Source organism: Natrix helvetica (assembly GCF_964273705.1).
Source record: "Natrix helvetica genome assembly, chromosome: 2".
NCBI lineage: Eukaryota > Metazoa > Chordata > Lepidosauria > Squamata > Natricidae > Natrix > Natrix helvetica.
Genome location: NC_138552.1, coordinates 295,412,364 through 295,428,976, shown reverse-complemented (window position 1 = coordinate 295,428,976; position 16,613 = coordinate 295,412,364). Strand labels below are relative to the sequence as shown.

General features: G+C 48.7%; 1 protein-coding gene across 1 annotated transcript; it reads right to left on the bottom strand.

Annotated features, from left to right (window-relative positions):
- Nucleotides 1-1,450: 1,450 nt before the first annotated feature.
- On the bottom strand, nt 1,451-9,265 carry CENPV (centromere protein V). Its single transcript, XM_081945502.1, has 5 exons — nt 8,912-9,265; nt 6,543-6,641; nt 4,692-4,761; nt 2,940-3,054; nt 1,451-1,876 (listed from the first exon to the last, which is right to left on the bottom strand). Exons 1-5 carry the CDS (start codon nt 9,181-9,183, stop codon nt 1,731-1,733), a joined length of 702 nt encoding a protein of 233 aa, XP_081801628.1. The 5' UTR covers nt 9,184-9,265; the 3' UTR covers nt 1,451-1,730.
- Nucleotides 9,266-16,613: the final 7,348 nt, after the last annotated feature.

Here is a 16,613-nt window from a genome sequence, read left to right as displayed (position 1 = left end):
AACCGAGTTTCTTAAAACTCTGGCCACAGGGTTAGCCACGAATGAAGCCCGTCATAAAAAGAGGCCTCTAAGAGAAATTATTCTAAGCACCACATGATGGATCAGAGCCTCCTTCCAATTTTAAAAAAACCTCTTAAGAATTCATTTTTCTTTTCTTTTTTTAAAAAATGGAGATGATCTCCGAATCTTCATCCTGTCTTAAGGATCTTGGTTAGATGGAATCTAACCTGCTTCCATTGTAGATCTCCTTGCCCCAAAACACAGGGAGTCCTCAACATACGACCACAATTCAGCCCAGAATATCTGTTGTTTGAGCAGGACACTTGGTTCGACGAGTTTGGTCCCACTTTACAACTTTCCCAGCTACCGTTACTAAGTGAATCACTGCAGTTGTGAAGTTAGGAACACGGCTGTTAAGTGGAACAGGGCTGACTTGTGGAGTTAGCTTTTCAGAAGGTCACCAAAAAGGGATCAGGTGATCATCCCTGGGACACCCCTACCGTCATAAATACAAAGCGGTTGGCAAGCGTCCGGATTTTGATCACGTGACTTCCCTGGGGATGCTGCAACGGTCATTAAGTGTGAAAATCGGTCATAAGTCACTTTTTCCCCCAATGGCTAAATATCTATGGAGGTTCTCCATCATGCTGGCCGTGGTTGTCCCCAAAATGGTTTTTTTCTCAAGAGGCAAACTGGACTTTCTGGTTTTTTTTCTTTGAAGGCAGTATTAGATGGGTAGAGTTGGAAGGGACCTTGCAGGTCATCTAGTCCAACCCCCTGCTCAAGCGGGAGACCCTACACCATTTCTGACAAATGCCAGTTCAGTCTCTTCTTGAAAGCCTAAAGTGATGAACCTCCCACAATTTCTGAGTAACAGAATAATAACAGATTAACAGAGTTGGAAGGGACCTTGTAGGTCATCTAGTCTAACCCCCCACTCAAGCAGGAGACTCTACACCATCCCCGACAAACGGCAGCCCAGTCTCTTCTTAAAAGCTTCCAGTGATGAAGTTCCTACAATTTCTGAATTACAGAATAACAGAGTTGGAAGGGACCTTGTAGGTCATCTAGTCCAACCCCATGCTCAAGCGGGAGACCCTGTACCATTTATGACGAGTGGTTGTCCAATCTCTTCTTGAAAATCTCCAAAGATGAGGAAGGAAGGAAGGAAAGAGGGAAGGATAGCAGAATAACAGAGTTGTAAGGGACCTTGTAGGTCATCTAGTCCAACCCCCCACTCAAGCAGGAGACTCTACACCATCCCCGACAAATGGCAGCCCAGTCTCTTCTCGAAAGCCTCCAGGGATGAAGCTCCCACAATATGTTTCACTTCTCATCCAAGAAACTTCTTCGGCTCCAACTGGACCAGGGCGGGCGATGATTTCAATGCCATTGTAACTTCCCACGGTCGCTTTATAAAGTTTATAAGTCGAGGACTCTCGGTTATTCGGAAATTCCCCTCTGGATTTTTGCACCTTAGCAAACATGATGATGTCGTTTTGGGGCTTTGCAATGTATAAATTTTTTTTTTTAATTGCTCTTTTTCTCAAGAGAAGAAAAAATACGCATTTTTTTTGATATGTAGGATTGAGATCGTTCTGTTTCTATGCCACTATTCTATCCGACCGGGGTGGGGGTGGGGGAATAGGCAATAGAGAGAGATTATTTCACACACACACACACACACAAACAATGGCGCCCTTTGGCTTCCTATACAAAAAAAACCCGAATTAAAAGAAGGGAGGCGGGAGGGAGGGCTTCGACATCGTCCTGATGGTGGGGTGGCCCTTGACCGCTTTCTCCCATTCCTTCCCGTTGATCGGCTCCACCGTGATCTTGGTGATGGTCCCCTCATCCAGGCAGTGAGGCGCGATTCCTGCGGGGAGAAAGAGAGAGAGACTGCAGTTGTTGCAGAGTAATAGAACTGGGAGAGCAACGAAGACGATCGGGAGGCTGGAGGCTAGACCATATGAAGAACGGTTGCTGGAATTGGGGAGGTCTAGTTTACTGAAAAGATGGACAAAAGGGGGGGGCATAGAATAGAATAACAGAGTTGGAAGGGACCTTGGAGGTCTTCTAGTCCAACTCCATTTAGGCAGGAAACACTACGCCACTTCAGACAAATGGTTATCGAACATCTTCTTTAAAACGTCCAGTGTTGGATCATTCACAACTTCTGGTGGCAATTCGTTCCACTGGTTAATTGTTCTCACTGTCAGGAAATTCCTCCTCAGTTCTAAGTTGCTTCTCTCCTTGATTAGTTTCCACCCATTGCTTCTTGTTCTACCCTCAGGTGCCTTGGAGAATAGCTTGACTCCCTCTTCTTTGTGGCAACCCCTGAGATATTGGAAGACTGCTATCCTGCCTCCCCTAGTCCTTCTTTCTATTAAACTAGACAACTTTCAGCTGTAGCCTAGAGGAACAATTTACGTCTGCTGGAGTCCCAGAAAATTAAAATTGAGAAGAACCAGCCCTGCAGCCATCTTTTCTTGTGGATCTTTGGCCTGCCACACTTTCTATACTTCTACTATGCATTTTCTATGGTGGGAAAACGGAAGGGGGATTGTATGGAGTTAGATGATAGGTAGCCATAACAAAATTCCTTTCTAGAAAGCCAAGGTCATCCTTTGTCTCTGCGCCTCTACACCTGACCAGAACTGGATGGGTGGAAGCTGCCAGCATGGGAGTGGGAGATTGGACCATGGGATGGGCTGGTGGGTGTGGGGGAAAGATCTTGAACTTTCAACTGGGTGGGGAAAACCGGGAAGCTTTCAGATTCGGGTTTTCCCAGATGTGCCAACGTGGCTCTCTTCATCAATTGGGACTTTAAGCAATGCTTTGCCTTGGATTCTGATTTAAATTTGGATGCTATTTGGAACTCTTCATTTCTAGGAGAGAACGGCTGGATTCAAACGAGCTACCACAAAATCGTATCCTACCGTAACCATCCGGATTGGAACGCGGGGTATAAAAACTCTGGACGCCGCAGGTCTTACAAAAGGTGTGCTGGGCGGAGTGAGTGTTGAAGGTATAGGTGGTGAGATGGTCAGCACCCTGGAGAGCAAGAAGAAGAATCATCAGAATAGAGCTGGAAGGGACCTTGGAGGTCTTCTAGTCCAACCCCCCCCCCCCCCGGCTCAAGTAAGGGACCCTGTACCATTTCAGACAAACGGCTGTCTAATCTCTTTTTGAAAACCTCCATTGATGGAGCACCCACAACCTCTGGTGGCAAGCAGTTCCACTGCTTCATTGTCCTCACTGTTAGGAAGTTTCTCTTTAGTTCCAGGTTGCTTCTCTCCTGGATTGAGTTGCCATCTGTTGCTTCTTCTCCCCCCCCCCATTATTTCTCTTCCTCCTCCCCTCCTCTTCCTCCTCCTCCCTGCAAACCCCTCTCCCTTCTAGCATTGATGATGTTCCCTAGTTGGGTCATGAAACGTCTGCAACAAAACAACCCAAACTCAGAGAGCACCAAGGAATCCACAGTCCTCCCCCCCCCCCATTATTTCTCTTCCTCCTCCCCTCCTCTTCCTCCTCCCTGCAAACCCCTCTCCCTTCTAGCACTGATGACTTTACCTACTTGGGTCATGAAACCTCTGCGAGAAAACCACCCAGCTCAAGGAGCACCCTACGGTCCTCCTCCTCCTCCTCCTCCTCCATCTCTTCTCTTCCTCCTCTTCCACTCTGCCACCCTCCTTCCCTCCCACCGTAGCACTGATGATGTTACCTAGTTGGGTCACGAAATGTCTGCCACAAAAACAACTCATGCTCAGAGGGCATCAAGGACCCCACAGATCTCCTCCTCTCAATACAATACAATACAATACAATACAATAGTAGAGTTGGAAGGGACCTTGGAGGTCTTCTAGTCCAGCCCCCTGCATAGGCAGGAAACCCTATACCGTTTCAGACAAATGGCTATCCAGCATCTTCTTAAAGACTTCCAGTGTTGGGGCATTCACAACTTCTGGAGGCAACTTCTGTTCCACTGGTTAATTGTTCTAACTGTCAGGAAATTTCTCCTCAATTCCAGGTTGCTTCTCTCCTTGATTAGTTTCCACCCATTGCTTCTTGTTCTACCCTCAGGTGCTTTGGAAAATAGTTTGACTCCCTCTTCTTTGGGGCAACCCCTGAGATATTGGAACAATGCTATCCTGTCTCCCCTAGTCCTTCTTTCTCTTAAGCTAAACATACCTAGTTCTCCCATCTCCCATCACTTCTTCTCCTCTCTACCACTCTCCCTCTCTTCCAGCCCTGATAACATTATCTAGTTGGGTCATGAAACGTGGGTGCAAGAAAACCACCCAGCTCAGAGAGCACCGAGGACCCCATAAATACAAAGTCATTAAGTGTGGTTCCCCACTAAATTTTTTGCAGAGTTGCTCAGTAGAGAATGAGGATCTCTCAAGCAAGCAGCTTGTCCACATTTTCCCAAAATGCCAAGGGGAATAAGCCAAGGGTGAAATTCAGCAGGTTCTGACAGATTCAGGACAACCAGTAGCGGAAATTTTGAGTAGTTCGGAGAACCGGCAAATACCACCTCTGGCTGGCACCAGAATGGGGATTTTGCAGTATCCTTCCCCTGCCACGCCCAGCAAGCCATGCCCACAGAACGGGTAGTTAAAAAAAATAGAATTTCACCACTGGGATAAGCCCGCAGGAGCACAGCCAACATCTACCTGCCCTCTTCTTACCTTCAACAGCTTGAAGTGGGAAGCGGGCACAATGAAATGCCTGTTTTGTTTCTTCACACAGATGCTGCAACTGGAGAAGGAGAGGGGGAGGAGGAGGAGGAGGAGAAGAAATATGAATTGGGGAGAGAGACCCTTTCAACAGAGAGAGCCTGCAAGTGGAAAAAAAGGAAGTTTTTGTAGCCCTTTTTTGCTTTGAGGAAAAAGCAAATTCTTTTCCTTTGCTTGGAAGAGCTGACATCCTGCCACAAAACCTTTAATATTATTAAACAACAATATCTGTCTATGTTAGGTGCTTGGGAAGAACTTGACAGGTGGACAAAAATTAGACAATGCAGTATCAACAGTAGAGACCTTTAATTTCTAGGTGCAATCCTATCTCAAGACCTACAATGGACACCTAAGGTCAAAAACGTCATCAAAAAAGCACAACAAAGAATGTTCTTCCTGCGCCAAACTCAGGAAGCTCAAACTGCCCAGAGAGCTACTGATTCTGTTGTACAGAGGAATGATTGAGCCTGTCATTTGCACCTCTATAAATGTCTGGTTTGACTCTGCAACCCAACAAGGCAGACACGGACTTCAACGGAGAATCAGAACTGCAGAAAAAATAATTACGGCCAAGCTGCCTTTCATTGAGGACTTGCACATTGCACGAGTCAAAAAGAGGGCCGTGAAAATATTTACAGACCCCTCGCATCTTGGGCATAAACTGTTTCAACTCCTACCCTCAAAACGACGCTATAGGGAACTGCACACCAAGACAACTAGACACAAGGACAGTTTCTTCCCAAAAGCCATCACTCTGCTTAACAACGAATTCCTTCACCACTGTCAAACTATTTACTAAGTCTGCCTTACTATTACTATTAGTCTTCTCATCGTCCCTATCGCCCATCTCCTCCCACTTATGACTTCAGGACTGTAACTTTGTTGCTTGTATCCTTATGATTTATATTGATATTGTTTCCTGATTGCTTATTTGTACCCTATGAGCATCATTAAGTGTTGTACCTTAGGATTCTTGACGAATGTATCTTGTCTTTTGATGTACACTGAGAGCATCTGCACCAAAGACAAATTCCTTGTGTGTCCAATCACACTTGGCCGATAAAAGAATTCTATTCTATAACATCTCCAGTCTAAAAATCTGGCTGATGGGTGAAAACCACTTGGTCACTGTCGGAATTGACAAATTCCCCATCAGTCAATTGCAAAAGGCAGCTTTGCTCGGAACGGCTTACATCCTGCCACAAAACCTTTAATATTTAATACCTGCCTATCCCAGGTGCTTGGGAAGAACTTGATAGGTGGGTAAAAATACAAAATCCAGTCTACCTATCTGGCTGATGCGTGAAAACCCCTTGATCACCGTCGGAATTGACAAATTCCCCATCAGTCAATTGCAAAAGGCAGCTTTGCTCGGAATGGCTTACATCCTGCGATGAGACCTTTGAATATGATCAAATGTCTACATCTGCCTATCTCAGGTGCTTGGGGAGCACTCAACAGGTGGACAAATGTGTCAAATCTAGTCTAAATAACTGGCTGATTGTGCAACCAATAATAATCATCCTAAAACATCTGGAGAACCACTTGAACACTATCGGCATTGACAAAATCCCCGTCAGTCAATTGCGGAAGGCAGCTTTACTCGAAACAGCTTACATCCTGCGACGTGATCTTTAATATGATGGAATATTCACATCTGCCTATCCTTGGGAAGTCCTTGAGAAGCACTCAACAGATGGACAAATGTGTCAGACCTAGCCTAAATATCCGGCTGACTGTTCGGCAAAGGATAACATGTCCTTTACGTCTATCCCAGGGAGAAAAGTATCTGGTGATACTTACTTGCAGTCAAAGACATGAAGGTTATCAGAGGCCCAAACTTCGAACCGGACGGCCCCGCAGTGACAGCCTCCCGTGTGCTTCACCAGTCCCTGGTACTCACTAAAGAGAAAGAGATACGTTCCCAATCATTTCCAGAACCAAGGAATTATAAAACAGGCAGTCCTCGACTTACAACCAAAATGGCGCCCCAAATTTCCGTGGCTAAGCGAGACAGGTTGTTCGGTGCGTTTCGTCCCATTTGACCATCGTTTTCGCACAAGTTAAGGCAACCACTGCAGTTGTTAAATGAATCACACAGTTGTTAAGGGATTCTGGCTTCCTTGTTGTCTTTGCTCGTTACAAAAGGGGATCGCATGACCCTGGGACGCTGCGACCGTCATAAATACGAGTCACGTCCCAAGCGACTGAATTCTGATCACGTGACCATGGGAATGCTGCAAAGGTCATAAGTGTGGAAAATGGCCCTAAGTCACTTTTTTCCAGTGCCGTTGTAACTTCAAACAGTCACTCAGTGAATGGCCGTAAGTCGAGGACTACCTGTGCAGCCACTAGTGGATAGAAGAATGGAATAGGTCAAGGTCAAGGTTCCCCTCACACATATGTGCTAGTCGTTCCTGACTCTAGGGAGCGATGCGCATATCCATTTCAAAGCCGAAGAGCCAGCGCTGTCTGAAGACGTCTCCGTGGGGTCATGTGGCCGGCATGACTCAATGCTGAAGGCGCCCGGAACTCTGTTCCCTTCCCACCAAAGGTGGTTCCTATTTGTCTACTTGCATTTTTTACCTGGTTTAGAACTGGTAGGCTGGCAGAAGCTGGGACGAGTCACGGGAGCTCACTCTGTTACCGCCGAACTGCCAACCTTTTTGATCGACAAGCTCAGCGTCTTAGCCCCTGAGCCGCCGTGTCCCTAAGAATGGAATAGACGGCTGGAATTCTGGAGATTTAACCTTTTGCTTTACTTTGACCTGTTCTATTTACACCAGGGGTGTCTCATCTTGGCGGCTTTAAGACCTATGGACTGCAACTCCCAGAATTCCCCAGCCAGGCTGCCTGGGGAATACTGGGAGCTGAAGTCCCCAGGCCAAGATAGGACACCCCTGATTTACACCAAAGGCACCCCTGTTTCCTCCAACTCTTCGGTTCCTCAGCACGTCCACCCCGCAGGGTAGCACCCCACCAGATGTATGGGCTTTCCCGCCATTAACCTCCGTCTGCCCCAGGGATGCCTAGGCACACGGCCCTCTTCCTGAATCCATGGGCGCAAAATCTAATCCATTACCTCTTCCCAGTCCAGAGCTCTGGAGAAAACCTCTGGGGTCTGGGGTGGGTAAGGGTCCCAGGCTAGACCCAAAGGGGCTCTAGAGGTGGAAGGAAGACCCCTACCCCTGATTCAGGAAAACCAACCCACTTAAAAGCAAGCCCCCTCCCCAAATTTCTCTTCCAACATTTTCTTTCTTTGTGGGTTCAGAATGTGCAATTAGGGTGCAATTAGACACAATTCCTAAGTGTAGTTCAGTTCTTCCAAACTTCCGGGTATATGCCAGGCATTGGGGATCCCCTTTCTCATTGTGCGGGGGGGGGTACCCCAAAGACTTTAAAGGACCCCCAAGTAGCCCTCCCTCCCCACCAAGAGAGAGAATCCGGGCTGACCAGGACAGGGGATTCCTAATACCAGATGGAGAAAACCCCAGGCTAACTCGAGGTTCTGCCTTAAGGGGGAGTGGGATGGTTTGGGGTTAAATGGGGGAGGGGTCTCGCCACTGCAGCAGCGGAAAGATGCACCTTCCTATCTCGCTGCAACTCTGAACATGTCCCCCCCCCAAAAAAATTCACTGATTGGAAAGTCGAAAATGGGAAAGTGGGGGGGCTTCCCTTGGTGCATGAGTCCAGAAAGGGGTTCGCTCGATTGGCAGGTCACAAGAAAAGGGGGTTCGCTCGATTGGCAAATGAAAAGTGGGGTTCGCTTGATTGACAGGTGAAAAGAAAAGGGAGGTTTGTTTGATTGGCAGGTGATAAGAAAAGGGGGGTTGTTTGATTGGCAGGTGAAAAGAAAAGTGGGGTTCGCTTGATTGGCAGATGAAAAGAAAAGTGGGGTTCGCTTGATTGGCAGGTGATAAAAAAAGGGGGGGTTGTATGATTGGCAGGTGATAAAGGGGGGTTCGTTTGATTGGCAGGTGAAAAGGGGGAGGTCGTTTGATTGGCAGGTGGAAAGAAAAGGGGGGTCCTCTGGCAGGGGGAAAGAAAAGGGGGTTCCGCTTGATTGGCAGGTCATAGAAGGGGGGGGCTCCTTTGGTTCCCAAGCCAGCGAAGGGGTGAGAGGGGGCGTCGGGGGGCGTGGCCTTCCTCCCCCCCAAAGCCCCCCCACTCACAAGGCGTCGAGCAGGAGCTTGGCGGCCTCCTCGCAGCTGACCCGCTGCCGCTGCTGGAACTGCAGCCAGCGCTCCCGCTGGGCGCCCAGGGCCAGGCCGGGGGGCTCCTCCGCCGACGACGCCCCCGAGAGCGCCTGGGCCGACGGAGGCTGCTTGGACGGAGCCCGCGCGCCGCTCCGGGAGCCCCGCTGGCTGGCTGCGGGCGGCGGTGGCGGCGGCGGCGGGGCTGGCGGCGTCCGCCTGCGGGCCGGGGACTTCCGCGCCTTCCCCATCCTGGCCGGCCGCTCCTGCGCTGCGCTGCGCTGCCCGGCCGGCCGCTAGAGGGCGAGCCTGCGCCGAGGAAGAGGAGGAGGGAGGAGGGGGAGGGGGGAGCAGGGGGAGGGAAAGGGAGAGAGGAGGGGAGGGGGGAAGGAAAGAGGAGGAGGAGGAAGGAAGGGAGGGAGAGGAGCAACCTAGGGAAGGGGAGGGAGGAGGAGGAGGGTGGAAGGAAAGAGGCGGGGGAGGAAGGAAGGGAGGGAGAGGAGGGGAGCAACCTAGGGAAGGGGAGGGAGGAGGAGGAGGGTGGAAGGAAAGAGGCGGGGGAGGAAGAAGGGAGGGAGGAGGAGGCGGGAAAGGAAGGGAGGGAGGAGAGGGGCAATCTGAGGAAAGGGTGGGAAGAGGGGAGGGTGGAAGGGAAGGGGGAGGGGAGCAAACTCCAGGAAGTGGGAAAGGGGGAGGAGAGCAACCTAGGGAAGGGGAGGGTGGAGGAGGAGGGAAGGGGAGGGAGGAGGGGAGGGTGGAAGGAAAGAGGAGGAGGAGGAAGAAGGGAGGGGTGTCTGGAGGGAGGGGGAGTCGGGAAAGGAAGGGAGGGAGGAGGAGGGGGGGAGGAGGGGAGCAACCTGGGAAAAGGGAGGGAGGGAGGAGGAGGGAGAGGGTGGGAGGGAGGGCGAGGAGGGAAAGGAAGGGAGGGAGTAGAAGGCGGAGGGGAGGGAGGAGGGGAACAAGGAAGGAAGGAGGGGGAGGGGAGCAACCTAGGGAAGGGGAGGGTGAAGGAGGAGGTAGGGGGAGGGAGGAGGGGAGGATGGAAGGAAGGGGGGGAGCAATCTCTGAAAAGGGGAGGGAGGAAGAAGAGGGAAAGGAAGGAAGGTAGAATTTGGGGGGAGAGGAAGGAAGGAGGGAAAGGAAGGGAAGAAGGTAGAGTGGAAGGAAGGAGGAGGAGGAAGAGGAGGAGGGAAAGAAAGGAAGGAAGATAGATAGATCTAGGGGAGGGAGGGGGCTAAGGGGAGGAGGAGGGAGAGGCAGGGAGGGGAGCAACCTGCAAGGAGGGGCAAGGAAAGGAAAGGCAGAGAGGTGGTGGAGGAGGAGGAAGAGGAAGAGAAGCAGAGGGGCGCAGTGGGGGGGGGCAAGGAGAGCAACCTCCAGGAAGGGGAGGGAGGGGGAAGGAAGTGAAAGAAAGAAAGAAAGAAAGAAAGAAAGAAAGAAAGAAAGAAAGAGAAAGACAGAAAGAAAGAGAAAGAAAGAGAGACTGGGGGAAGGAAGGAAGGAAGGAAGGAAGGAAGGAAGGAAGGAAGGAAGGAAGGAAGGAAGGAAAGAGGAGGAGGTGAAGGGGGGGGCGTGCTGGGGGCCAGGAGACCACCCAGGCCAGGGCCCTTGGGAAGAGCTTGCCTGCAGAAGTCCTGAGTGCCTTGAGCAGGGGATTGGACTAGACTAGAGGACCTCCAAGGTCCCTTCCAGCTCTTGTTCTTCTGTTAAAAATCCTTCTAAAAGCTGGCAAGGATAAATTGCTTTTGTTTTGCTGAAAAAGGGGGAGGGGGTTGCCTCTCTCCAACTATCAGGGTAAGGAAGCAGTAGTGGGAGGGAGGGAGGAAGGTCTCCATCTCAGGCTTACAATCCCCCCCCCCCTTCATCCCCCAATTACCAAATTAACCCAGTCCTGGCTTTGAATACAGGTAGTCCTCTACTTACAATAGTTCATTTAGTAACCGTTCGAAATGACAATGGCACTTACAAAATGACCATTTTTCACACTTATGAAAATGTTGCTATTACTAACTTAGCAACTGCGGTGATTCGCTTAACAACTGTGCCCAGAAATATTGTAAAATGTAGCAAAACTCACTTAACAAATGCTCACTCAACAACATAAACTTTGGGCTCAACTGTTACACCACAAAGGAGCCACAAATTTCCGTTGCTAAGTGAGAGAGTTCTGAATTTAATTTTGCTCCGTTTTACGACCTTTCTTCTTACGGTTGTTAAGTGAATCACACAGTTCAGTGAATCCGGCTTCCCCATTGTTGGTCCGAAGCTCGCAAAAGGGGATCCCTTGACCCCTACAACCATCATAAATATGAGTCAGTTGCCAAGCTGAATTTTGATCGTGGGGTCATAAGTGTGAATAATGGCCATAAGTCACTCTTTTCAGCCCCTTTGTGGCTTCGGTCACTAAACCAACTCTTTTTCAGTTGAGGGGGGCCTGGTTGCCAAATACCCAAATTGTGATTGTGTCAGGGTTCCCACCAGATTGGTAGACTTCCAAAATCAGATCCACCGCTAAACTCCACCTCTAACATTATTAACCGCCTTCAAAGAAAAAGTTGAACTGGATTCTTTTGTCAAGTTTTCCAGGTTCCATAAACAGCAGCCGTGACTCAGTCATAAATTACGGCTGACGCATGCCAATTTTTAAAAACAAACGATCATCACGCAGACATGAAAATCGTGTTTCCTGTACTGGACCGGATGACCTCAGCAAGAATGGCGGTTTGTGAGAAGAACGCTCGTGACCGTACAGGTTCGGAAGAGGCCTTCATCCTACAGTGGATAGACAACGGCTCGATCCGTGATGGCGAACCTATGGCACGCCTGCCACAGGTGGCAGGCAGAGCCATTTCTGAGAGCACGTGAGGTGTTGCCCTGTCAGCTCCAGCGTGCTATCTGACTTACGGCCTTGATTTTCGGCTGTTTTTCGCGAAAAACCGGCCAACGCGCAAACCGGAAGGCTGTTCTGAAACGTCCGGTTTGTGCGTTGGGCGTTTTTTTGCCCTCCGGGAAAGCCTCCTGAAGGCGAAAAACCACCCAACGCACAAACCGGAAGTTCGGGAATGGACTTCCAGTTTGTGCGTTGGGCTGTTTCTTGCCCTCCGGAGGCTTCAGGGAAGCCTCCAGAAGGCTTCGTCATCACTGGGCTAGATGTCGGAGTTCCAAGTAATACATCTGGAGCAAGCAAAACCCTGAGGTGTGTAGATTCCTCAAAGGATAGCTTTATTGGAAATATCATATTGGCAGAAATCTGGTGAAAAAAACCGTCTGTGACGTTTTCCGTGGTAGTTAAAAAGAGAAAGTTTTTCCACAACCCAAAAGAATCAGTCACATGGTCCAATCAAGACGCTGTCTGGTCGTCTGGTGGCCTCACTCCTCCTCCCGCGGTCCAGGTGTGAGAATGACCTTGGTTCTCAAGAGAAAGTATTTTGTTATGACTCCGGTCAGGTCAGCTTCAGGGTTGATACTAGAATGATGAATTTGGGATGAGGTCACGCAATGGGAACCGGAATTCAGAATCTTTCAAAGCTGAAAAGTCCAGTGAAAAGAAGGACTAGGGGAAACATGACAGCATCTTCCAATATTCTTTTTTCTAAATTAAATTCAGAATAGAGCTGGAAGGGACCTTGGAGGTCATGTAGTCCAACCCCCTGCACAAGCAGGAGACCCTATTCCACCCTATATACCCTATACCCATTATGATGAACCTATGGGAGGCATGTCACAGGTGGCACATGGAGCCATATTTGCTGGACGGCAGCCCTTAGCTCCGGCGCGCATGTGTGGGCAGGCCAGCTGATTTTCAGCCTTCTGGAGGGCTGGGGGAGGCCGTTTTCGCCCTTCCCAGGTTTCAGAAAAGCCTCCTAGAGAGGGCGAAAAACAGACCCAACAGGCCAACTGGAAGCTCGTTCCCGAAAAAACAGGCCCAATGGGCCAACTGGAAGTTTGGAAACAATCCATTTCTGCCTTCCAGAGGGCCTCCAGGGGGCTGGGGAGGCAGTTTTCACCCTCCCCAAGGTTCAGGAAAGGCTCCGGAGCCTGGGGTGGATGAAAACCCCCCTGTGCACGGGGTGTGTGTGTCTCACAAGCATGTGTGTGGGGCAGTCTCATGCATATGCGCAGGTGGGCGGGGCATGCATGTACACGCAATAACATATGTGCGCACAATTGTGGCACACCTTTAGAAAAAGTTTAGCCATCACTGCCCTATACATTACAGATAAATGGCTGTCCAATCTTTTTTTAAAAAAAACCTCCAGTGATGACAACTTCTGGTGGCAAGCTGTTCCACTGGTTAATTGTCATTACTGTAAGAAAACTTCTCCTTAATTCCAGGTTGCTTCTCTCCTTGATTAGTTTCCATCCATTGTTTCTTTTCTTGCCTTCTGGAAAATAAGTTGACACACACACACCCTTCTTTGGGGCAGCTCCTCTGACACTGGAATATTGCTATCTTGTCACTTCTGGTCCTTCTTTTCTCCAGACTGGCCATACCCAAATCCTGCAGCTGCTCTTCATATGTTTTAGTCTCCAGGCCTTCAATTACTTTCGTTGCTCTTCTCTGCACTTATGAGGAGCTACCATAAAGAAGAGGGGATCAACCTATTCTCCAAAGCACCTGAAGGCAGGATAAGAAGCAACGGATGGAAACTAATGAAGGAGAGAAACAACCTAGAATGAAGGAGAAATTTCCTGACAGCGAGAACAATTAATCAGTGGAACAACTTGCCACCAGAAGTTGTGAATGCTCCATCACTGGAGATTTTCGAGAAGAGATTGGACCGCCTTTTGTCTGAAACGGTACAGGGTTTTCTACTTGAGTACGGGGTTGGACTAGAAGACTTCCAAGATCCCTCCCAACTCTGTGATTCTCTTATTCTAAAACAATTAAAGACGCCCTTGAGACAAGCTCAATTCTGACGGCACAATCACGCAAACAGGAAATCATAATTACAGCTCTGAGCTGTTCCAGAGGCTCTTCCTGTCATGGTTAAAAACGGAGATTTCTCAGAGTCAGGAATTGTTTTAAGAGAAGAGAAGAGCAAACAAAGTGGATAATTGAAGTAGAACCAACAAGTGTGAAGCTGCAGCCAAAACAGCCAATGCAATCCTAAATTGCATTAACAGAGGGATGCAATCAAGATCAAGGGAGGTACTAATACCTCTCTATAAAGCCTTAGTAAGGCCACACCTAGAGTGTTGCATCCAATTTTGCTCACCACACTGTAAAAAAGATGTTGAGACTCTAGAAAGAGTGCAAAGAAGAGCAACCAGGATGATTAAGGGACTGGAGGCACAAAGATACGATGAACGGTTGCAGGAACTGGGGATGTCTAGTCTAGTGAAGAGAAGGACCAGGGGAGACATAGATACAGATTAAGAGAATTGTAAGGCATCTTGTAGGTCATCTAGTCCAACCCCTCTTGCCTAATACACGATAGCAGTCTTCCAATATTTGAGGGGCTGCCACAGAGAGGAGGGGGCCAACCTGTTTTCCAAAGCACCCGAAGGCCAGACAAGGAATAATGGATGGAAACTGACCAAGGAGAGATTCAACCTAGAAATAAGGAGACATTTTCTGACAGTGAGAACAATCAACCGAGGAACAGGAAGTTGTGGGAGCTTCATCCCTGGAAGCTTTCAAAAAGAGATTGGACTGCCCTCGGTCAGAAATGGTGTAGGGTCTCCTGCTTGGGCGGTGGGGTTGGACTAGATGACCTACAAAGGTCCTTTCCAACTCTGGTTATCTCTTATGGGTGTGTGTGTATATGAGATCAGAAAAAGAATAAGCTAGAAGCTGTGACCTCCTTTCCAAAGTTCCTGGAGCGTTCAAAGTTCCTTTACAACTGGCGGGTACAAGACTTTTGAGTTTCCAAATACTCCTCTCCGCCACCTTGGCTCTCTTTGCAGGAATGTTTGCGTGACCATGAGTCAGGAGCACAAAGTTTCCGGGAAGCCTGCCCGATTTGTGATTCAGGCGGAGAAATGGCAAAGGGCACGGGGCAGGCGCAACCAGAACGGCTTCCTGCCTGGGTAAGCTGATTTTAAAACCAGCTTGAGCAAGGATCCACCCAAAATGTCTGCAACTCATTTAGGCTGCCCAGGACAGGAGAAGTCTCTGGCTCTAACAATCAGCCCCGTTCTGTACTTGTAACGCTTGATTTACGACGTACAATTGAGCCAGAGGTGGGTTCCTAACGATTCGGACCTGTTTCGGCTGAACTGGTAGTAGTACGGCAGTCTAAGTTCCTGGAATCGGCAGCAAAGAAGAACCCACCCCTGAATTGAGCCCCCAATTTCCATCGCTGTTCAAGGCGATGAAAGTGAAACTTACTTTAAGTGAATAGAATAACAGAGTTGGAAGGGACCTTGGAGGTCTTCTAGTCCAACCCCCTGCTTAGGCAGGAAACCCTGTACTACTTCAGACAAATGGCTATCCAACATCTTCTTAAAAACTTCCAGCGTTAGAGCATTCACAACTTTTGGAGGCAACTTCTGTTCCACTGATTCATTGTCCTCACTTTTAGGAAGTTTCTCCTCAGTTCTAGGTTGCTTCTCTTTTTGGTTGGTTTCCATCCATTGTTTCTTGTCCTGCCCTCAGGTGCTTTGGAGAATAGTTTGACTTCCTCTTCTTTGGGGCAGCCCCTCAAATACTGCTATCATGTTACCTACAAGAAGATCTTATGTTCTCAACCTCTCCATTCACCAACCTGGCTGCACCCTTTTCAAACAGAGCCTAGAGGTATGCAAGGAATTGAAGATCGTAGATAGAACATAGAATATCAGAGTTGGAAGGGACCTTGGAGGTCATTTAGTTCAACCCCCTCCTTCTTGAGTAGTTTCCCATTGCTTCTTCTTCTACCCTCAAGTGCCTTGGAGAATAGTTTGACTCCCTCTTCTTTGCGGCAACCCCTGAGATATTGGAAGATGCTATCATGTCTCCCCTAGTCCTTCTTTTCATTAAACTAGACCTACCCAGTTCCTGCAACTGTTCTTCATATGCTTTAGCCTCCAGTCCCCTAATCCTCTTGGTTGCTCTTCTCTGCACTCTTTCTAGAGTCTCCACATCTTTCTTTACATTGTGGAGACCAAGTGAGTTTAAGTGAAACTCACTTTGAGTTTTGCCTCATCTTACGGCCTTTTTTGGCCACAGTCGTTAAAGGAAACACTGCCATTGTTTTGTTAGCAACACGGTTGTTATGTGAAACTGGCTGTCAACTTCTAAAGCGTTGCCATGACTATTATCAAGCTGGCATGGAAGGGGAAATTCTATGCATGTCTTCGGCCGGAGTCGGATCTTATGTCTACAGCCTAGTTGGAGAATATGAGTTATGATGCAGGACAGAAGGGAGGGGGATACAGGCGTAAAGTTCAAATGCAATTAAGCAAAAGCAGTTTTGGTTCCACAGGAGTCCACGCCAGAATGTCGATTCTAATAAATGATCGGATTTCTTTTGAACTTTGTCTCGAGGCTCGTAAATTAATTAGGTTGTCTTCTGGGAACTTCACACTGGCCATATTGACTTTGCTTATCAGACTTTTCAAAAGGAGATTGCATGATCCTGGGACACTTCAACGGTCATAAATTTGAGACAGTTGCCAAGGGTTGGAATTTTGATTCCAACAAGACAAAATGGTCGTGTTAAAAAACGGCCACAAGTCCCTTTTTTCAGTGCTGTTG

What these genes read in the sequence shown, in the direction of transcription:
- CENPV (XM_081945502.1), bottom strand. Translation starts at nt 9,183, where the DNA reads ATGGGGAAGGCGCGGAAGTCCCCGGCCCGCAGGCGGACGCCGCCAGCC. An exon ending in CTTCATGTCTTTGACTGCAA is followed by an intron (nt 4,762 to 6,542) that starts GTAAGTATCACC and finishes CTCCTTCTCCAG; the next exon opens with TTGCAGCATCTGTGTGAAGA. An exon ending in TTCCAATCCGGATGGTTACG is followed by an intron (nt 1,877 to 2,939) that starts GTAGGATACGAT and finishes TTCTCCCCGCAG; the next exon opens with GAATCGCGCCTCACTGCCTG.